Source organism: Curcuma longa, chromosome 9 (genome assembly GCF_044706935.1).
Source record: "Curcuma longa cultivar G26 ecotype Majalengka, Jawa Barat chromosome 9, ITB_CL_G26_1.1, whole genome shotgun sequence".
Lineage (NCBI taxonomy): Eukaryota > Viridiplantae > Streptophyta > Magnoliopsida > Zingiberales > Zingiberaceae > Curcuma > Curcuma longa.
In genome coordinates, this window is record NC_133869.1 from 5,775,639 (window position 1) to 5,799,054 (window position 23,416).

A 23,416-nucleotide genomic window follows, 5' to 3' on the forward strand; every position below is an offset into this window, starting at 1 on the left:
CAATCTTTTTTTAAGGTGACGGTCCCTTGTCCTCTTCTGAAAAATTATTTTGCTCTCCTTAATTTGTGATTTGTGAATGTATCTCATTTTTTCTTATTTTCCTTCCCTTTTGACTTTTAAATTTTGATATTTTGAAAACATATATCATATTTATTTATTATTTTTTATATGTTAATTATTAATTTGATGTTTTGAATTTTCATCTTATTTTAATAAGTAGGGATCTTAAATGTTTTTTATTATTTTAGTCTTTTGGAGTATTGGTTGGTGAACATTTATTAGTTTTATCATTTAGGATTGATTTTAAGTATTCTTATTTTTTTAAGAATTATCTAATATGTTAAAATATTTTTTTTCAAAAAAATTAAATATTCAAGAATCAATATTTTTTGAAAAAAATACTATCGTTAAAAAAAAATCTATGAAATTTGTATTGAAAAAAAAATCTCAAGAGACTTCTGATAAATTTCATATTGGTTAGATGTAATTGCTCTTCAGTTGGATTCAGAGATTAAGATTTAAGATTATGGATTATGAATCCAATATTCATGAAATAGTTTGAAAAAAGTATTATCTAAGAGGTCATGTTAATCCCATGAGCATAAATTCAAAATTAGATATTTCAATAATAAGTCAAGAAGATTTAATCCATCATATTTTGATAAATTTGATTGATTGTAGTATAGTATTATTAGGGATGTTTGTCTTTTAATTGATATAAATTATACTTTTATGATTTTATATGAATTGTGCCCTCCCTAAATAAATTTTTTGAGTCCGCTCCTAGGCTTATTTGTATCCCCACGAACATATGAGTTAAAGCTAACATAAACAATCTAGATGGAGTGGACTCCAACCAATGAAGGTCGAGTTTGTTAAGATCAATCATTAAGGTAGGGTATTAACTTTGTAGAGGATACTATTTCACTAATTGTTATTTATAATTATTTTACTATTTAAAATTATGTTAGGTTTCTTTTAGTCTACTCCTTGAAGACTAATTCATCATAATGGTACTCATTATGAATTAACAAGATCCTAACCAAAGATTTTGGACTATAATAACTTTGAAACATTGTGGAAAATAATATGGATATTCTATAAATATATTTCTCATCATGTAGAGTTAATATATTCTCCAAGTCATTATCATGAAAGGATAGTTTATTGTCCATTTCATTATATTCTAATCTAGGTATAGTAGAAACATAATTTTGTCTTTTTTTCTCACTAATCTATGATTAAAAAAACTATATAAGCAAACATAGAAAATGGATAATCATGAAAAATAATGAAATAGAAAGAGCAATAATTAAAAGTGATAATTTGTTACCCTTCAATTATATCATTTAAGACAGAAAACATTATATGAAATATTAAAATTAATTAAACATAGAAGCTATCGATAAGTTTATATTATCTGCTCTATTAATGCGATCGTAGTTACTTTTAAAAAATAATTAATACTTTTTCGCATTTTTAATTAAAAAGGAAAAACTTCAATTTACTTCTATTATTGCTTATTAGAAAACAAAAATGACCAAAACGATCAACACATAAAAAATAAAAACAAAGAGAATAAATAAATTAAACTAGTGACTTAGCTGTTTAATTAAAGTAAATTATTTAAAAAAAAAAAAACAAGTAGGTTCATTGCACATCTCTATCATTACATATGCTACACTAAATTGATTGGAAATAAAATATTATTGTTACTAGAAATTAAACATAATAGAGTAAAGCAGAAATGAAGATTATTTAATTTATTGAAGTTAGGTCATTTTCTTATTTTTATATTTGATTTATGAAATATTATAAATGATTATTGCACTACAAAAATAAAGGCAGTTTGTGATGAAATTTACGACGAAAATGAAAAATATTTTCGTCGCAAAAGCGTTTAACGACAAATTTTACGACGAAAAAAATTTTCATTTGTAATAATTCGTCGTAAATTTCTGCGATGAAAAATAGCAGATTCGTTGCTAATTTTGCAACGAAAATATTTTTCATCTAATTAGAAAACAGTCGTCCTAGTAGTAGAATATCTGTCCTAGTAAAACAATAATAAATCTGTTTTTATTTTCTTTTAACTTAAATTAATGTACTCTTCCTCAACACATATATTAATTTAATTAAATTTTTGAATAATAATAAAAAGAATATTATGATTGAATATGGTAGAAATAACACATAAATTTCATTTGGTAAGAATTATCCCAATTTCTTTTTTTTTGAGCGTAAACAAGTTAAGTCGAGTCAAATTTTATGATATTTAAGCTTGTTTAATAAAGTAATTGAGTCATGCCGAGCTTGAGTTTGGTTTGAGCTTAAGTTTAGTTTAAGCTTGACTTGAATTTGATTCTTTTAGAAATTATTGAGCTCTCGATTTAGGCATGTTTGATTATTTGAAATTTTTATATTTTAAACTCGCATAGTTGATTATTAAGCTTAATAATACAAACTTATTTATTTTGAAAGTTTTTTTATTTGTTTAACATGTTGATAAGAGTTTTATTAATGAGCATGTTGTTCTCGAATGTTGTTCTCGAATATTGTTCACGAGCATTAACAAGCTGAATGCATATATGTTCAAGCTTGCTTGTTTAATTTAACGAATTGTACTATTTATATAAATAATAATTATAATAATAATCATTTTTATATACGTTTTTAAATATTTACATTATTTAATCCGTTAAATTATTCATCGCACATTATATTTCATGAAAAAAGAATTTAATTATTTATCTTTTGTTTTTAATTATTTTTCCTCTACAGGCGGATCGAGTCTGCGAGGGTAAAAGGGCCTCGGCCTTCGGCGTACTCTCCGGCATATCCCTCGCCGGTTTCGTCTCCGGCACCCTTGTCGCCCGCTTCCTTCCCACCTCCTACACGTTCCAGGTCTCGGCCTCGGTCGCAGGTTTTGCGGCGCTCTACATGAAGATCTTTTTGGCGGAAACCGATGGTGGAGCTTCTCTCGCCGACGAGGAATCCACCCTGCCGCTCTGCTCCGGAGAAGATGAGTCGTCGCTTCCCAAGTTGCCTGCTCTTAGGAATATTCCGGCATCGAGTGACATGATCACCTTCCTGAGGAGTAGGTCAGTCACACAAGCATATTACATCAGTCCGACTTCACCTTTTATTCGTGTACTGAATTAATTTTGGCCAATCATGTTTCATCATGAACTTTAATTGATGGTCGAAAGTTCATGTGCACTACCTAAATTATACAAAATTTTAGCGTCGACCAAGCTCAGAATTAATATTACGAATTTTGATAACATGTCTGACAGAGCTAAGTAATGAATCAATCAACTAGTCTTTTACCCTTTTTTTAGGGAAATTCTGTCTATTACCTGCATAATTTTGATGTTACTGAAACTGTAACTAAAGCTTCCCGATGAATGTTAATTAGAGAGTAGGAAGTAAGAAAGGGAAAAATTGTCCACCACTTAGTCTCTCATGTCCAACTGAGGGATATCTTGTGAATTCTATGTTTACCTGAGGTCTGATTTATTTTTTTTATTTACGGCCACGCAGCATAACCTTAACGAGAGCTGCAACTGTTGCTTTTTTTACCAATCTTGCGAACAGTGGCTATCAAGCAGTCCTATTGGTATTCTCCTCGCTCTTATTGTATTTCCAAAAGCGAAATAGTGTTACATACTTCATAACTGACCAGTGATTGTGCACATTTGACTTTTTGATTCTTCATATTTCGACAGTACTATCTAAAAGCAAAGTTTCAGTTTAACAAAGATCAGTTTGCTGACTTGATGCTGATCGTTGGCTCTTTAGGAGCCACATCACAGGTTTTCCTAACGAATTCTGTTAAATGGCAACTTTACTAATGTATATTCTTCTTAAGCATCGCATCATGTGTATTATCCCAGTTATTATTGATGCCATTGCTAGCACCTGTCATTGGCGAGGAGAGACTTTTGATTATCGGCCTGCTGGCCAGCTGCACACATGTAATTTTCATTTGCTATCTATCCAATTAGTCGGACTAATGCTTGGCACTTTAGTTTTTCTCTATACTGCAGAGATCTCCTCTATGCGTGGCGCGTGGTCATACTGGGTAAGCTAATTACTCAAATCTCTGCATCATCCTCAAAATGGACCAACACTTGTACAAATGTTTACATATTCTAATGTTTTCTAGTCTCAAATACTCTTTATGCTTTATAGATACTTAATTCTGTTCGATATATCTCGTAATTCAAGTTCATATATGAATGGTTTTATTAATTATTTTATCCATCAACTTCTTGCTAACGCTTCGCTTTGCTATATTTTGTAAACGAAGCTTACCGAGCTTGTTTTGCAGGTCCCCTACTTTGCTGCTGCATTTGCGGCGCTGAGTGTTTTGGTCGACCCAAGCGTAAGTGGTTTTCATTCCATTTACTTGTCTAATGATCCGATCGGGGATGAATGGTTATGGTATTATTATAACCACTGGAGTTGATCCGTCAATTGCCAATGCAGCTTAGGAGCATTGTGTCTAAGAAGTCGGACCTGCTGAACAGGTAAAACCTGTCGAAATTTGCATCACTTTTTAATGATGAGATTCTTGTTTGGTTTCTCTGTAACGCATGCATGCTACGACTTCAGGGGATGGCTCAAGGATGCGTCACCGGTGTAGCTTCCTTCGCGAGCATTTCGGCACCGTTCGTCTTCACCCTCTACCGGACGCTTCATTCGGAATTCGTCTCGTGCACTGGCGAAGATTATCATTAATTAACTGAAGACTTCGTATCTGTTTCTGCTCCCTGCAGCTTGTTTTATCAGACAACGCGCCATTTTCTTTCAAAGGCTTCAGCGTCACGTGTGCCGGCTTCGTCTCGGTAAGCAATTCGATGTTTCAATCTGGGATATACAAAGCTTGCGTCATCACTCGATCACTAATTCATCTGCGCGCAGCTGGTAGCTTTCTCGCTGAGCATGACACTGATCAGCAAGAAGACGAGGAGTACAATATTACATAGCCCTTCCGGAAAGAACAACGTACCTACCTGTATAATGCAATGTAATACTAGTTAGTTAGTTAGTTAGCGCTCATGTATATTTTTAAGAAATTAAATGGTTGCTGCAGCCAGTATATATATATAATGTAATTAATTTTAGCAAAGCCACGGCGTATCCAAATTATGTCCAGTTTTCCCTATCAATTGGCAGTGATATTAAGTGCCTATGGAATGGGATGGTCGTCGATGTTGGCTAGGCTGTCAGCTCAGATCGAAAATGAAATGAACGACAGTGAGATACGATGCCAGCTGCCTATGCAAGGGGTTGGTTGCTGAATGCATGTGTAGTGTAGTGCAGACTGTAGTGTAGTGTAGGCTTTCCGCAGAGAAAATGAAATGGTGAAAGGAGAAGAGTCCAGGTGGATGCTTTTCGCAGAAGGGCAGAACCATAAGTAAGTTAGTGTGGCATGGCATGGCATGGCATGGCATGGGGCGGCGAATGGAGATGCAATTAGTGCGGAAGGGGAAGAAGAGCGCGAGGAGTTGTTGGAAGCGACTGTTGCCTCCATCAATACCATTCAGCTTTAATTTCCAGTTGATGGAAGCCAACGTACGTACAGTGCGTGACGTGATGGCGCAAGGTGGCCCAAAATACATACAATCATGCATTGCTAATAATAAACAAACATTCAGCATATATCTATTAGAAATATTTACGAATTTAATGGTCAAAGCGTTGACATTTTATTTGGCACTGGTGCAATTAATAATAAAAGAGTTAGCATCGCAGAAGAATTATATACAAATTCTTCAAATTGAAATGGTGACGCCAAGAATTAACCTACAACTTCATGGTCAAAGCGTTGACATTTGTTTATAAATCTTGTATGCGCGACGATCGAAGAACGAACGGAGGAGCATCGCATGGCCACCAACGGGTCGGACTCTGTCCCCGGCGGCAACGGACCCCCGCCGACGCCGGCGGGCTACGGCATCGACGGCCACACGATGCTCGCCACCATCGTCTCCTTCTTATTCGTCGTTCTCCTCGTCCTCCTCTTTCACGTCTTCGCCCGCTACCTCGCTGCCCACGAGGCCCTCGGCGGCCGAGAGCGCGCCGCCGCCTCCGGTGCTGATACGACCGCGGTCCTCGTCCGCTTGCCACGCCTCGACGCCGCCGCCATCGCGGGGCTTCCGGCCTTCGTCTACGACGGCCGAGGCTGCGAGGTGGCGGCGGAGTGCGCGGTGTGCCTTGGCGTGATGGAGGAGGGGGAGCGGGCGAGGACGCTGCCCAACTGTGGCCACGTGTTCCACTTGGGCTGCATCGACACGTGGCTCGGGGTCCATTCGACGTGCCCTCTCTGCCGGCGCAATGCTGACCCAGGCGATAAGGAGGCCGTCAAGTCAACGCCAACGTCGCCGCCGCCCGCGCCGCCGCAGCCAGCAGGGCACGGCGTGGAAGAAGGGATCAGAGAATCCGAATCCGATTAGTCTAATTTACATTTGATTTTCCTTTTAATTCTTCATCCTTGATGTCCATTTTTTTCTTATGTAAATTAACAAATTAATTGCTTAATATGTGATTTTCTTCTTCTCCGGTATTTCATATCTTATGTATTTTAAATAGAAATCATCAATGATTTTTTTAAAAAAATATTTCTTCGTGTTTAACGCATAGAGTTACTATTTCGCAATTATTTTTATTTTAGTTTTGAATTTTAAAAAATTTATTTCATTAATAAAAATTGTAATTTATCTGACACAGAAAGATGCGATTTGTTTAGTTTACCTTATTAAAAAACTCGCTAATGATTTGTAAATCCCATTATGTTCATTAAATTAAAATAATCGCATCTTATTAAAATCCGAGACAAGATTATTCACAATTTGAATGATGTGGGAATGACTAATATGACTATGATAGATTGATTTGTTGGTGGAAAAAAGGAGGTTTCTAATGATTATAATTTTTTTATGCGACGAGGTTTGGAGGTGAGTCTGATGGTGTGGAGACTGGAAGTTATGTCTAAAGATCAAGGATCGCGTGAAGTATGAGTCTAACAAGTTGTGTGAGTTATATCTACTTCATGAAGAAACCAACTACCACTTATTTTTTGAAGTCCCAAGGTTTGTGAGGTATGAGGCAAGGTTGGCTCAGTATTGAGCAAAATTTTACTTCTTTTAAGGAGATGCAGTAGGTTCTTGGGCGGCATTACAAGAATGAGCGATGAAAAACGGTGGTCTTGATATACTATATATGAGAGGCAGATGCCCAACATCCTTATTGATTGATATAAACATGACTCGCTAATGATTTGTAAATCATAATTCATGTTCATTAAATTAAAATAATCGCATCAAGACCGAAATAAAATATAAAATTAGATGTTTTTGTTCAAGACCAACTGGGCCGGGCATTTGACACAGGCCCATTAACATCTAGGAGATGTTTCTTTCTTGGCCTGATAAGGCCCATTCAAGCAAATAAAATTGAAAGAAAAATAGATTCATCCTTATTAAATCCTCCCATTCTTTGTATCTTCTTCCAATTAAAAATCATTCTTTTAATTTAATTAATTACCATTTAAATCCAATTAAGCTTGATTTTCACTCTTCTTATCTAATCTCGCATCTTTCATATGCTTTTGTATATAAATTGAAGAGAGAAAAAGCCCTTACTACATGTGAAAGGCTCTCACGTTAGTTTAATCGATAATGAACCATCACCTAAGACTACTAAAATAAGTTAACATTGATATACCTCTTTATATGCCCAATCTTAGGCATCATCTAAGGCTACCAAACTTAGTTGACTCTCATATACACTTCTTTATATGTTCGATTTTGAAGTAACATCTAATGTTGGGATACAAATTAAACCTCAAATAGCTATCTAGTTATTTAGGATGTTGTGGGTTGAGAGATTTATGATTTTTTATTTAAGTGGTTGAACTCATCCTCGATTCGTAATTAACTGTGACTCCGAGGGGGTGTAACCTACTACCAAATTGCATTTTAAATCATCAAAGAAATTCATTGGTGGTTGCTTTCGAGTTAGGGCCACTTGAGAAGGCCAATAAGAGAAATGATTCCGAGGGGACCAAGAACTTAAAGGAGAGATGGTTATGAATGTAAACCTAAAGAGAAAATAGACTTCCCTATTCTTTTGGAAAGAGAGTATGATTTCAAGTTTTTCTATCACTGTTAATGAGATTATTCGCATGACCGGAAAAAAATTTGTAGAGGTAGGTTAAAGGAATGGAATGTGTGATAAATATTCAAACTTTAGAAAGTTGCAATAATTATTAGTGTGATTTTATGTAGTTAAGTCATTGCATTTTCTTCTCATTTTAATTGTAGGATACAAATAGTGACTTAAGATTAGCCGCGAGAATGTGAATTAACACACAAAATGATAGGTTAAGCTTAATTCTTATATTAATTGTTGCACGGCGAGCTTATTGGTTACCATGTGATTGAAGATCTAATTGTGTCCAAAGATTATAGACCGACCTAATGACATTTATCTTTAAAAACTCCCCTCATAATAAGCTAGGAACTTCACTTTTATGAATATGCCAAATCCTCCACTTAGTACATACATATTGCTTGTGCTAAAAAACTTATGTTATTTTTAGTCGAAATTAGGTTAAACATCAAACCCTCATGACTTATATTCAAAGAAATATTTCTTGTATATTTCCTATGAAATGGCAATTCCTTGTCCTAGGTTTTTTTACAAAGGACAAGGTGAGTAGGTAAAAATTATTCCCCACATCCACCTAAGCCTAGGGCTAGCTAGCTAGGGTTTCCTAATTGGCCATAGAATTTTCTTTTAGTAAGCAAGCAAGCAAAACCTTTTAATTTCCTTTAAAAGAAAAAAAAACTTTGCTAATTAACTAATAATACACAAGTTGCCAATTCAAACTAAATTAGCAATACCCTTTTTTGGGGTCATATTACAACGCATGCATGCATGTTAAAGATCTCTCATGCATGCATGTTACATGTCCAGATCCTGTCGGCATCATCAGTGCATCCAACTGCTATATTTCGCCATGCATGCATGCATGCATGCACGCTGGATGATGATGACATGCATGGTGATGGTGTCAAGAGGCGCCCAGTGGCATTGGACCACCCCAAAAGGTGCATCCCATGATGCTATGTCAGTGCGATCGCATGCATGGAGAGAGTTTTCACTTTACACCTCGTAGTTTCATATATTAAAATAAAAACTCAATAACACACAGTCACAAAGGCAAACTATATGGATAAAATATATGAGAGGGGGTAAAGTGAAAATTTTCTTCTGATCTCCGTTTCGAGTGAATCTACGTTGCATGGCATGCAAGTATCTTACAGGCTTTCTCCCTCTGTTTTGCTGTCGTGCCTCAATCAATAAATGTCTCCGTGACTTAATTTTCCTTGTTTTTTTCTCTCATTTATCCTCTGTTTTCAGTATGAAAAAAAGGGGGGATATTTAACGCAATAATTGATTCTGAAATCCAAAAGGGATTTAATGCTTTAGTTTTTCCTTGTTGCATGATCATGGATTGATGGATCATAAATCAAAGTAATGGGTGGTGATCTACCTTAATTAACAAATTGGATTCTCTGGAAATCTATAGATTTCGGGGGGTTTGATTCCGTGGATCGATCAGATCCAACGCAGGAAGATGGAAGGCGAGGCATAAAAGGGAGCGACAAATTAGAGAGGAGAAAAAAACAGAGCAGTGACAGAGAGTTACCTTGCGAAGTCTGCGCTCAAGAGCGGAGAGAGAATTTGGACGATAATGAGACAAGATTCAATCAACACCTCTTTGAATCCGACAAAATCTGCTTCCTTTTTGCTCTCGATTTAGATCGTCCCTTCCTTCTCTCGCGCCTCCTCCTGCAATAATCGATAAGACAGGCAGAGTTGGTCATTCTCTCCTTCGTCTTCCTCTGATTTGGCTGCCATGGTGCTCGAGGAGCAGCAGCACAAATCGTCGAAGAAGAACAAGTTAAAGAAGATCCCGCAGCGCGGCCTGGGCGTCGCACAGTTGGAGAAGCTCCGATGCATGGAGGAGCAGCAGAGGATCGCTGGCGTAGCCTCCTCTTCCTCCTCCTCCGACTTCTCCACGCAAGGGTTGGGATTCCCGCCACCGCCTCGGGCCACCGCCGCCGTCATGAAACCCCGAGCCGCCTCCACTTTTTTCATGGACCAGCAGCAGCAGCAGCAACGGCAACAACCACCGCCGCCGCCGGGGTTTTTCCCCATGTTCTGGAACGCCGCCGTCGATGCAAAAGAAGACGCCTCGCTGGTGAGGAAGATCGGAGTCCCTCTTCATCATATGAAGCAACCGCCGCCCCCGCCGCCGCCGCCGATCGCATCTTTGCAGGCGAATTCTCCCACATGTCACCGGATGGAGCCCCCTTCAAACCAAAACAACTCAAACAACTACGACTTGCTCTCTTGCTGGAGATCAGAACAAAACAAGGTGAGGAGAAGAATTTTGCGTAATGTGTTCGTTGCATAATAATTAACGACTCACTCTTGGCTATGCTTAGAATTCAGTAGCGATGATGATGGCCTGCAACAAGCGGCCAGCGGCAGCGGCGGCGGCGGCGGCTTTTCATCTCGATGAGGTCGTCGTCGCTGGGAATCAGGAAGCTTATTGCCCTCGTAAACACCCTTTCCTCTCCAATGAATGCTCTCAGGCAACCGGAAGTAACTTGGTTAGACTTCAATTCCAAGCTTCTAGGTACTCATTTTACTCGATGATTTCTCAATGTTCAGTTCAAAGTTTAGCATGCTTGCTCAAGTAATGTGGTGTATCTCAGAGGAAACAGTTCAACTCCATTTGCGAACTCGACAAGTTCAGATCTCTACATTGAGAAAAGGATAAAGGAAAATTGTGGTGTTCGTGATGGCAATTTCCTTAGCCTGGCTTCAGTTTCAGCACCAAGTTCGACACCTTTCGACATGCCCCAATATTTTCAGTATGATCATTCTGATTTCAGTTCGAAGAATGCTCAGGCAAGACTTATGCTTGTCTTCTTGTTCAGTTCATCTGTAGTCACAGTAAATAAGCCTGTTCATTTGCTGCAGAAAAACACAGTCAACGTCTCTTCATCTAAAGAGTTGCCATTCTATGATTTCTTGCACACTGCTCCAATCAGAAATGAGAAAACAACAATGCTTGAGATAAGGGAATCACCTACTGGCGATATTGATCTCAACTTGAGACTTTAGGAGACCTTCAGACTTTGGCTCCATGAAGGTAATGAAGGTGTTTGTGTTTATTACCTCTCTACTGTTCCATTAGTCTTGTTCGAGTAAAGCTACATCAGTTAGTGAATTTCTTTCTTGTATTTCAATCTTCAGAAAAATGGACTGCAAAGCATCTACTTATTCTGTTCTTCCTTTTCCAAAGTCTATACTTTAATGGTTTGAGATTGTATAGAAACATAATTTTCAGTTTAGAAAATTTTGTTCTAGAGTGTTTCACTTTCTGAAACTATCTGGAAGTTCAATCTGTAGGAGATTAATTAAGGTGAAAGCATCAGCATCTAATCTCCATTATTTATACTTGTCTCCATTGTCTATACTTGTTTTTGCACAGGGAGACTTCATTGGAGGAGTTTCAATCCATAAAAAAGAAAGTAGAGCTAGAAAATGAAACATTCAGCCACACCTTGCCGTCGGCCGGCCGGGCTAAATCTAATCAGTGACTAATATGATATTGTGGTCTTCGCCGACAATTATCAACATCTATTCTTATCATTTGACTCTTGTATTAATTAATCTGCAGGTACCACAATGTTATTATTTGAGAAAAGTGTAGGTCATTGAACTTGTTCAGTCTTTATGTTCTTGTTCATTTGTTCATCCAAATGGTGCTGAATGCCCTAAAGAAAACACAAGTAAAATGTAAGAAAACTATTGCATTTTGCTCTAGTGATTTAGAAGTTCAATCACTTAAGGGGGAAATTGTCCATGTAACTATAATCTAAAATAGATTTCATTTTGAAATCAGTTCAAGAACTATATTAAAATTATCTCACAAAAAAAAGGCATAATCAAGATACTCAAGTCTTCATCATTTTAGAACATATCCATAAAGATTTCATATAATAACATTACAACTATCAGTATCTTGATATGAACACACCATCCTGATACCTAGTAGATATGAAGAAAAGGATAAATAGGAACGAATTAAATGACATTAAAGAAGTCTCTTTAGGATTTTTTTTTTTAAGAAAATAAAAGTACAAACTGAAACGACTGTCTTGAGGCAGAATATTGAATGTGAAAGTTAACCGAGCATAATTGAAAGCTCCGGCGAAGTCACGCTTCTCTTGGCTTTCCAATCGCAATATTAAATTATAAGGAATTAATGGAGGCGATGCAGAAAATCGAACTGATCAATATAATCGAAAGCGTAAGGAATTCAATTCGATTCAAAAAGAGTACCATCAGCCCGCTTCATTCTTCCTCCCTTGTTCTGTTGCGATAAGAACGAATGCTTCTTCTCTGGCTCCGATGAGTTTCTCGGCCTCCCTCCTCTTCTTCCTTCTCCTCCTCTCATCTCTCCCTCCGATGTTCTGCTCTTCCAGCTCCGACGACCGAGGAGGAAACGACCACCAAGGTCGCGCCCACTTCCTGAAGCCTCGGAGGTGGCCGTGGCCTTACGCCGCCGACGACGGACGCTACTGGAGCTGGAGGAGGAACGGCGGCAGCGCCGGCCGGATGACGAGTGGGGCTTTGTCAGCGATGCTACCCAGGGGATTCGTGCCTCCGTCCGACTCTTCCCGCTGCCAGAACAGCTCGCCGGAGTTCGCCGACTTCTTCTGCGACCGGAAAACCAAATTGCCGGCGCCGGCGCAGCATTGATGCCACGATTGCATTATGTAATATCTAGCAGCTTAATTGTTTTGTTAAACTGTTTTTTAAGGGCAAAAATCAAAGAGGGGGATCCAATTTTTTTTTTAATCTTAAAAATAATCTTATTTTAATAATGTCATAATTAAAATTATTAACACTTTTATAATATAGCCGAATGAGTCCATGAGACTGTCTGAGATTTATCATTTTACGATTTACTTTGGTAGTTGGTGGGAAATGAGACTAGATATCACTCTCAGAAATTGAGTCCATAAGACTGATTGAGATTTATCATTATATATATATATTTAAATAAAATATATGTATGTCTCGTTAATTTTTATATGTTTAAATAGTATGATTATAATATAAATTTAAAGTTTGTATTTTAATAAATATTTTGATATGATCTTTTTTTTGTTTGTTCTTTGAAGGATTTTAAATTAATTATCAAAATACCTCAAGTTCAATTGAACAACCGTCATTAAATTATATCCGTCAAATTGATCCATCTAGCTAAATAATTTAAATGATTAGGTTAAAATTTTATCAATTCATTTTTAAATAGATCTAGACGAACCGACCCATCTACAGTGGCGGAGCTACAGGGGGGCGCCTGGGGCAGTCGCCCCCCCTGCCGACCTGATCTCAAGAGGAAATATCTCGCTAGGAACCAGCCATCCAAGTGGACCCAAGACCAAGCAAACCCCACCACGTAGATACAAACAAAGAGGACCAGAAAATCGGCGTAGATCTTTGGAATGTGCCTCTCTCCACTGGTTCCCAGTGTGATTGCCATTAAAGTTCCAATCACACACTGCAATCAAAATTATCTCTCTGAGTTATACAGAATATTTACTATGAGTTGCGTGTCATCGAGGATACAGAAATCAGAAATGCAATGGTTGATGTGATCTATTGTACCTGACTTATGAACATTTGAAGGCCACCCGCCATGAAAAGCTTTCTTCGACCAAGCTTGTCGACCGTGAAAATGGATACGAAGGTGGCGACCATGTTTACGGCTCCTATGATGACGGCCGACATGAGAGTAGCGTCATCGTTGAAATCCATTGTCTTGAAGAGCTCCAATGGTTTGCAAGCTTTGTTTTTGGAGGAATGTCATTATGTATATTATATTCATTGTTTTGCTCATAGGCTGCAATTAGTTTTGGTGGCAACAGCTAAAAGTCTCATACCTGTTGAGAACTTCTTTTCCTATGTGACTTTGATTAGTAATTTAGTTTCTTCTTCGAAACGTCATGATCAATTGCAAGTTGCTAGAGCATTTCAAATTGAGGAATTGTTTGAGCTTGAAACAGGAAGGGGAAAGAATTAGATTGGAAGTATTCAACGTCCAGGTAACACACGTTGGAGTTCTCATTTAAAATCTCTACATAGTCTATTTGAAATGTTTGATCCAGTTCTTCAGGTGTTGGAAGACATAGGAAAAGAAAAATGTTATGTATCATCAAGATTCTGTCATAGATGAATTTGAGTCTATGAAAAAGCGAAGAGCGCAACTTAGATTGTGTTGAATGTAACTTATTTCTTAGTTAATTCAAAATTTATTTTATTAGTGTGACAATGCGATGTTAAAAAATGACCCCCCCTCGATAAAAATCCTGGCTCCGCCCCTGCCCATCTAGGCTCACAATATGCACTGGTTGATCTGCGAGTTGAGATAAAAAAATTTTAAAATTTAAAATTAAAATGAAAAATTCAATGAACTTAGGTTCACCGACAGATTGAGAAAGAAACATTTCTATCAAGATTTAAAACTAAAATAAAAAATTCACTGATTTCCCATCTAATTTAAAATAAGCCAACTAATGGTATTAATATATGTTTTTTATGATTTATATCCTCTTACATGTTTTGTTTAAGTATAGTTTTCTAATTTTACTTTTTCTTAAGTAATATGTTTGTCTAAGTTTTATTTTTGATTTTGTCTGTATTGTAGGTCTTAGTGTCCTACGATATGGTTGATGTGTAGTTAAGTCATATTGTTGTGGAGTGTAGATTTGACTATAAAAATTATTTTGTTGATTTTTTAGTTGTTTTTGTATTTGTATGTATGCATATTTTTCTTTTAGGATTGAAATTATATATTGTACTCTAACTCCTATGTTGTCATATAGTGGTACTACTTTTATATCTGTCCATGTCTTATGAATTTCTTTTCAAGTCTTCAAGTACTTTACTAAAAAGTTTTTATCCTAATTGTTCCTGTTGAGATCTACTTCTAGATGAGCAGCCTCTTTTCAGCACCTCACTAGAGCCAGATTGAGTGGTGACAAAGGTGGAAAACTTCTTGGACCCCTGGAAGCACAAAGAACGTGAGTTGGAAGGCTAGGGGTTGCCCCGACATGACCACTCCGATGCTTAAGTTAGCTTCTATAGAAAAGGAGGAGAGCGAGAGTAAAACAGAGAGAGGGTGTGATATTGCATACCTTCCCTCAGCACAAAGCTAACCTTTTATACAAACTGAAGACGTTATATCACATCATGACGTGATTGGGTCCCATCACTGTTATGAATGTGTCAGGGAGCATGGTATAGTCAGCGTATATGTCCCATCGCTGACTTGCATTAAAGAGAGGGATCATGTCACGCACGTGTCTTACCATGATGAGTGGCAGGGGAGGCAGGAGAATATTCACAACCACATGGTGATGGGGGAGTGGTCTTTGGAAAAAGAGAAGCCCACGTGGGGCCGTTTCGGATAGACAAGGCTAGTGGGCCTTACGTCCGAACGGGTGGATTCGGCTCGGGGCCGAGGTGCTGGGGTGGAACGATGAGGCCACGGATCCTTACGTCCAAATGGATGGAGTCGGCTCGGTGCCAAGGTGCCGGGGTAGAATGATAAGGCCTGGTGGCCCTTACGTCCGAACGGGCGGATTCGGCTCGGGCCCGAGGTGCCGGGGTGGAACGATGAGGCCGCAGAGCTTTATGTCTAGACGGATGGAGTCGGCTCGAGGCCAAGGTGTCGGGGTGGAATGATAAGGCTGGCGGGCCTCACGTCCGAACGGGCGGATTCGGCTCGGGGCCGAGGTGCTGGGGCAGTAGGTTCCTGCTGAGCTCGACGAACCGTGACCTATTCCCTAACGCCCATAACACTAATTCAAGATTACAATAATTACTCAAGATTGTTGTAAATGCTATAAAATCATTACAACATGATTTAATCCAATTCCAGCTAAATAGTTGTAATTGTTCTAAGTCTCGCATATCTTCTCTTTGTTTAATATATAAACCAATATTAGCATTTCTGGCTATAAAAAGTCTATGGATGGTGTAGCAGAACTTCGGTATGTTATTTCCTTGAGATACTTATTCTAGCTATTTCTTTTGAAAATTTTTCTTTATAAGCTTCCAGTAATTTTTTCCAACTCTCATCATGACTTCTCCTGTTCTTATGTCTAATTCATGTTTTTCTTGATAGTCTCTTTTTACCGAGACAATCCATTGTTCTAAGTATGTGTTATATAATTATAGGTCGCATTCTGTTATGTTTAAGAGTACAGAATTACGTTCAAAGAATGTAATCTCTGGTTGCCTTCTTTTCTTCCAATCGCCCTTAGGGCATCTCTAGTGGGGGATATTTAACTGGGTGATTTAAAGAAATATCCCTGTGGATAAATATCCCCCACTATGGAGAGATATTTCAACGATAATTAGAAATCACCATGAATAAATTTGTGCCTGGCGATTTCTAATTTTTTTTAATAATAAATTTTTTTAAAAAAATAAAGCGATATAGATCCGATGGTTTTTATCTGTTAGATTTTATTTGATAGGTGGGACCCATAAATATTTAGTTTGTGGTATATTTCATTGTGGAAGTTGGATATTAAGAGAGATGAGATATTTGATTGATGATGTAGATGTGGAGACTACAAATATTTGATGGAAATATCCCACTGTGGATGCCCTTAGTAAGGGGTTGTTGTTTGTATATGGAGCTATACTATTTCTAGGAGGATGTCTCTATCCATAATTCATAGTTCTCATATAACTTTTTGAATATTGTACTTTAAATGATGGTCTTGAAGTAGCTATTGTTTCTGCTGGATTCATTAAATTAACTTCTTATTTTCTAATGATTATGTTTTGTTCTTCATCAAAGTAGAATTCCCAATTTGCTTATAATCTTGAGTGTAGTTTTTCAAATTATTCTAGTTCTGCTAGGTCATTTAAAGTCAGGTACTTAGAGACAGGGGCGGAGCCAGGATTTTTGCCGAGGGGGTCATTTTTTAACATCGCATTGTCACACTAATAAAATAAATTTTGAATTAACTAAGAAATAAGTTACATTCAATGCAATCTAAGTTGCGCTCTTCGCTTTTTCATAGACTCAAATTCATCTATGACAGAATTGACATCAAAACTGCGAGCAATATCCTTCTCAATATACATTATCAAAAAACTTGATAAGAAATCATCTTCCATTTTGTTCTGCAACCTATTCTTCACAATTTTCATTGCAGAAAATGCATGCTCTGATGTTGCAGTAGAAACTGGTAGAGTCAAAATAAGTCGAATCAATTTGTCAAGAAGAGAATAACTTTCTGATTTTCCTGTCTTCGATAAGACCTGATACAAAATTATGTGCATATTAGTTAGCTTTGACGGTCAAAGTTTGACCGCATATGAGGAAGAAAGTTCCTTTGAACAAAGCTTTCACTTTGGATTTCGAGCTGGCCCATCAATATAAATAAGTAATCACGGAGCAAAGGATTTCCTACAAGGAGTACCATTAATCACGCCGCTTGTGTTTATGTTTCACCAAATCACATTTCATTTCCCTTGTTTACTGCAATTAAGGCTAAGTGTATGTAATTATGTCTTATTGTAGTGAGTGCTCTAGTAGATTCTGTTGGAAATTTTAATGGAAATAAAAGGTGGTGGAAGGAGGAGACTCCTTTGTGAATGAGAATATAGTCCCACATTGGGAGTTTCAAGACCTAATTGTTGGTTTATATTGTGTCACAAGCATTGATGTTGTGAACAAATGCAAGGGGAGAGACTCTCTCTCACGCGTGGGTGTTGGGTTGCAAGGGTGTAAATATAGTCTCACATCTAAAATACATGGGAAAGATCATGGATTTAAAAGGATGGAAAGTATTTCCATTGGAATGAGGCCTTTTGGGTAGAGCCCAAGAGTAAAACCATGAGGGCTTAGACCCAAAGTGGACAATATCATGCCATTGTGGAGATACAGACATCCTTTTGGACCCAACAAGTGGTATCAGAGCCAGGTTGCTCTTCACCGGACTAACCGCCGGATGAGCCATGATCCAGATCTAACCATGTGGGGACCCTCGGGAAAAATAAAGGAAGTAGGGGAGGCTCGGACCATGAGGGACATGGCAGCCGGACCATGAGAAATGACAGCCGGACCATGAGAAATGGTAGGGGAGCTTCCAGTGGTCCTTTGTTTGAGGGGGAGATTGTTGGGTTGCAAGGGTGCAAACATAGTCCCACATCTAAAATACATGGGAAAGATCATGGGTTTAAAAGGATGGAAAGTATCTCCATTGGAATAAGGCCTTTTGGGTAGAGCGCAAGAGCAAAACCATGAGGGCTTAGGCCCAAAGTGGACAATATCATGCCATTGTGGAGATACGGACATCCTTTTGGACCCAACAGTGGGTGCGCAGGGGGGATGCAAATTCAGGACCCGGATTGCACTACCCGCAAGGTAACTTGTGTGCGAGCACGACCTGTGCGCGTTGAATGTCGGACCGGTCAGGACAAAATTTACCCAAGCGAATGAACCAATATTTTGCCACTTGAAAATGTTTCTTTTGCTCAAATGAACATTCATGCATAAATGCAATTTAGTGATGCATGAACGTTATGCATATTGAATGCATAAACATATAGATGCATGAATACAGGTTAATGGCGTGAATGCAAATGTATAAGGAGAAACTCTATATAAGAGTCCAAATTTTGAGCGAAGATAATCATCCAGAAAATCCACCTTTTACCCCATCTTTCGTGATAGCGTTCGGATACTCTCTCAGTTTGCCGCGATCTGTCTGTGCTTGACAGTCATTGCGGTTCTGTCGTTGTATCCTGGGAAACAGACGTCCGTCGTGACCTCTAAGCACCGCCAGAGGGGACGAATCTGTTTTAAAGAAATTGCGTTGAACGCAGGCCTCGACATCATCCTCTCGGCCGACTCAGCTCTCAGCGTCTCAGCTGACTCAGCTCTCAGCGTCTCAGCCGACTCAGCTCTCGACAGAATCGGTATTTGGCCACTCGGCTCTCCACTCTCGGCGTCTCGGCATCTCGACCGACTCGGCTCTCGGCCACTCGGCGTCTCGGCCGACTCAGCTCTCGGTCGAATCGGCACTCGGCCACTCGGCTCTCCGCTCTCCGCTCTCGGCGTCTCGGCCGACTCGGCACTTGGCTCTCAGCCAACTCGGCCACTCGGCACTCTGCTCTCGGCCACTCGGCGACTCGGCACTCGACGACTCAGCCGACTCAGATCTCTGCTCGAGAAAATACCAGCCCCTACTGACAGCTTGAAATTATCAGTTCAAGTCATCTCTACAGATAAGTTGAATTGAATTGTAATTCAGCGAAATATTAATCTCTCCGGCAAAGATTGTCTAACAGATTCTTCTATCATAAGATTGAGTCGTTCTTCGACTCCATCTGGGAGGTGTAGTGCTTTTGTTCTATGGTGTCTAAAAATAGAGGTGGTGAATGATAAAGCCTCATGACTGTATAAATATCTAGGGTTTAGAGCATTCATTTGTGCGTTTGAGAAGAGTTCCAAATTTCTTTCTACATCTAATATCTATTCTAACTGATGAATATAAGTACTAGCTCTTCTAGCTAACAAGTTATCTAATCAAGATACTGTATTTTGTTAAAAATCTCTTATGGTTCTAGAAGGATCAGTAAATATTTTTGTTTGAGTCATCTTGTAAGGCTCATTTTGTTTCGGTTGGTGTATAAGTCAAAAAAGAATATGTCTTAGATTGTATTTTAGGAATAATATTTCTGGATAATTTACTTAAATCTTTTGTTAAGAGTTCTATAATATTTTTCCACTTAGTTGTTTGATTATTCTTTTGCACTTGTGTTTCTATTTATAATAGCTTGTTTTCTAATAAAGTTATACGGTGATGTAATGATGTTAATAGTATTATTATTATATTATTTTATTACATCAATATTTGATCTCTTTTTCTTGGGAAGTCTACTTTATAATAGGTGTTTTCTTTGATTTTCAAATATTGTTGTGTAAAATTTAGAATTTCTTCATTATTATGTATTTTCATATTAAAGTTTGTTCATTTATATTTAACTCTTCCAAGATGATGTGTAATATCTTAAAGTCTTCTTTTAATTTTCTTCTAATTGTGTTTTAGATTTCTCCAATAAAACTTTTACTTGTAAGAGGAGATCTTTCAATTGTAGTTCAAAATTTCTAGATTTGTTTTTTCTTCAATAAGTTTGGCTAATATGAGAAAATCCTTTTTCTTTAGAATTATAAATAAATTAAGTTGGCTAAATCTTCTATTTAGAGAGTATGTGTGTCTTTAAGAAATTCTATGTTTCTCTTAAGATCTTTTAAGTTTTAATTTTGTTAGCCTACTATTTTTATATAAGTTGTTTTAAAGTTATGTTATTTTGGGTTTGATAGGTTTTTATAATTTTTTCTAGATTTATATTTGTAGATATGTGAGTGTGTTTAGATGTGCAAAATCAGAGTGCAAAGAATAATTAGATGATTTAAATCTGCCTATATATATATACTGTTTATCTAATTCACAAATCTGTTTTGGATTAAATTAGATTGAAGATTTCTACTCTTTCACGTTCATAAAGATGATGTAGGTTGACCCACCTTATCTTGTCATAAAATGAATTTGTGATGAATTGATATGTTTTGTCATGATTGACAGATTTACAATACTATTCAACAGTAGGCACGTAGATTTCATTAATGCTAAACTATTTTTAATATTTTTATTTTATCATCAAAATATATTTTTAAAAATTAAAAAAATATTCATCTTCTTTTGTGAAGTATCACGTGATTTTAGCGTTAACATGCGACCAGTTGGTGTGTTTTTTATGAAAAATAAAATTAAAAAAGAGTATATTTACCGGTGGAATATAATGATATGTTTACGATTTTTATTTAAATATTATTATTTTTAAATCAACAAAAATAATTTCTTGATTATAATTTTACATTTTACTAAACAATTGACATATTATTGTTTTATGACGTCATGCTTAGATCATGCACACGCTTGATTCCTTTTGTTTTTACAAGGTGGTCATAAGGCCTTTATTTCCAAGATCCAAAGGAGCTATATATTTATTTACTCCTATGAAAATAAAGAACTTGCACTTATTAATTTCTGTCTAAATTTTTAATAAAGTGAGCAAAATATTTAAAGGGTTTAGATCATGCTCTTTATCATGAAAGACGAGCAAGGAAAAAGTATTTATCCTCAAGGACGAACAAGGGAAAAAAGAGACCCGTGTTTACTTAAAATGATAACGGATAAAAAAATTTATAATAAAATAAAAAATTATCCATAACTTTTTTTTAATCCAAATATATGTTAAATTAACGTAGCAATGAGCAAATATTTTATACTTGAACTCGCAATAAAACACTGAATTGATTTATTTGTTTTTATTTTTTTCAATATGAAATTATACGATTGAAGTTTCTTTTTTATCTATTTTTATTCACATTTCCAACATATTATCCATTAGAAATTGAAAAAAAAATCATCCTTTATCTCCATCTCTTTACACAAATTGTCGGCGAGTCGTAGCAATGAGCTCATGGAAAAGGTTGCCGCGAGTACATGTTTTAACAATGAGTCATGAGGGTTTGGTCATAAGTTGTGATAAGCTTGCGGCTAAGATTGTCACGACCTCAAATCTAGCCACGAGTTATAAGTGGCACAAGCTCGTAGATAAGTTCAAGGATGGAATCAAAAATTTCATACGGAGACGAAAGATGTATATGACGATATCATTACTTCACGTTCGTCTTTCATTTCTATATTTTATATTAAAAAATTAAGAGGAAGATGTCGTCACCATCACCCCAAATAGTGCAATTGTGACTCCGAACCATATTCTTATATTTTATGCAAAATTATAACTTCTGTTTTATTTAATATTTTTGGGTTTTTCATTTATTTACAAATTAATTATTTTTCAACTGTTTTATCTATCTATTTTTTCTGTTGACGGCGTTTAATATACCCATCCCATTTTAGTCCACATTTTATTTAATTTTACCATTTGACTCACTCGAAATATAAATCTAAATCAGGGGTTGATGATGCCAAATTCAAATTGAAGTGGAACTTGGAAAAGCAAAAACTTATTTAAAATATTTAATTTCGAAAAGGAAAAAAAATCTTCCTCGGAAAGAGAGTCTCCGGATAAGAGATATCTGAATTATTAATATTATCAACTGTAATATTTTATGAGATATATTAATTATCTTATAATATTTTTAAAAAATAAAATTAAAATGTGTCACACAGTTTAAGGATTCGAAGTAGCTTCAAGCCTAGATGACACGAAAATTAAGATCATCTTCTACTACAAACGTTGTCTGTAATAGGGACTTGAGTTGAATAAAAACAAAATTAGAAAAATAAATAGACAATGAAATTCATTTTCTAAAATATACAGACTGAAATGCAAAAAATTCCTTAACGAGAATTGGATGTCGCTCTGTAATTGAATAAAGAATTAGGGCCTTGTTGATATTCTCTACAAAGCATCCAGCATCATTCATGATTGATGGATCACTCCATTCCCTTACGTTATCCTAACGGGACCCACTGCCAAACCATTTTCTTATTTGTCACCTAGCTAATGGTCCACCTTCCCTTCGATTAAATTCCAAATTAATTGCCCATTCTCATTAATATTTGATATTCTTTTTAATAAATTTTAAAATTCTCACAAGGGCTATGATGCATTTAATACTAACATTAATTGTACATAAAAAATATTTTATTGAAAATTTGTGCCAATTTAAGCTTAAACTTTGTAAGGAAGATTTGTAAAATATAATGGTTAAAAATTTTAAAAACTTTGTAAGGAAGATTTGTAGAATTGTCAAAAGACTTTTTTTTTAAAAAAAATTATAAGGAGGCCCCACCATATTTTACATGTCAAAGTTATATTTATTTTAATATTTTTATAATAACTAATGACATAGTTGCTACACCGTAAAGTAATAAATGATGTAATTTCTATAACGTATAATAGTTACAAAGGAACTACTATAATGTCTAAAATAAATTACAATATTAATCAGTGGAATTAATTTATTTTTATTAGTTGTAATACCTAAGCACACATCTTTATCGATATGGGAAATATAATAGGACACCCCTTTTTTTTAAAAAAAAACACACACAACGATTTTGATTTTTATAATTAGGGGCGTTTTTTAATTTTTACACAAATATAAAAAAAATCAATGGTACAATTTTAGAAATTTATTAAAATACTTTTGAAAACCATTATTTTTATTAAACTTTTAAATTATTCTCAAAAA

The 23,416-nt window shown here is 36.4% G+C and overlaps 3 protein-coding genes across 3 annotated transcripts; all 3 read left to right on the forward strand.

Annotated features, from left to right (window-relative positions):
• The first annotated feature begins 2,304 nt into the window (after positions 1 to 2,304).
• LOC141834445 (uncharacterized) lies at positions 2,305 to 4,743 on the forward strand. The gene is made up of 7 exons (XM_074721783.1): positions 2,305 to 2,322; positions 2,782 to 3,101; positions 3,544 to 3,619; positions 3,729 to 3,815; positions 3,897 to 3,977; positions 4,334 to 4,387; positions 4,618 to 4,743. Exons 1-7 carry the CDS (start codon positions 2,305 to 2,307, stop codon positions 4,741 to 4,743), a joined length of 762 nt encoding a protein of 253 aa, XP_074577884.1.
• A 1,151-nt stretch (positions 4,744 to 5,894) lies between these two features.
• LOC141834446 (RING-H2 finger protein ATL40-like) lies at positions 5,895 to 6,461 on the forward strand. Its single transcript, XM_074721784.1, has one exon. The coding sequence runs from the start codon at positions 5,895 to 5,897 to the stop codon at positions 6,459 to 6,461; it is 567 nt and encodes a 188-aa protein (XP_074577885.1).
• Positions 6,462 to 9,931: 3,470 nt separating this feature from the next.
• On the forward strand, positions 9,932 to 11,208 carry LOC141834402 (uncharacterized). Its single transcript, XM_074721751.1, has 4 exons — positions 9,932 to 10,453; positions 10,524 to 10,717; positions 10,797 to 10,992; positions 11,065 to 11,208. The coding sequence occupies exons 1-4, from the start codon at positions 9,932 to 9,934 to the stop codon at positions 11,206 to 11,208; spliced, it is 1,056 nt and encodes a 351-aa protein (XP_074577852.1).
• Positions 11,209 to 23,416: the final 12,208 nt, after the last annotated feature.

What these genes read in the sequence shown, in the direction of transcription:
- LOC141834402 (XM_074721751.1), top strand. Translation starts at nt 9,932, where the DNA reads ATGGTGCTCGAGGAGCAGCAGCACAAATCGTCGAAGAAGAACAAGTTA. An exon ending in CTTCAATTCCAAGCTTCTAG is followed by an intron (nt 10,718 to 10,796) that starts GTACTCATTTTA and finishes GGTGTATCTCAG; the next exon opens with AGGAAACAGTTCAACTCCAT. An exon ending in TCAGTTCGAAGAATGCTCAG is followed by an intron (nt 10,993 to 11,064) that starts GCAAGACTTATG and finishes CATTTGCTGCAG; the next exon opens with AAAAACACAGTCAACGTCTC.
- LOC141834445 (XM_074721783.1), top strand. An exon ending in GCTATCAAGCAGTCCTATTG is followed by an intron (nt 3,620 to 3,728) that starts GTATTCTCCTCG and finishes ATATTTCGACAG; the next exon opens with TACTATCTAAAAGCAAAGTT. An exon ending in GTGTTTTGGTCGACCCAAGC is followed by an intron (nt 4,388 to 4,617) that starts GTAAGTGGTTTT and finishes CTACGACTTCAG; the next exon opens with GGGATGGCTCAAGGATGCGT.
- LOC141834446 (XM_074721784.1), top strand. Translation starts at nt 5,895, where the DNA reads ATGGCCACCAACGGGTCGGACTCTGTCCCCGGCGGCAACGGACCCCCG.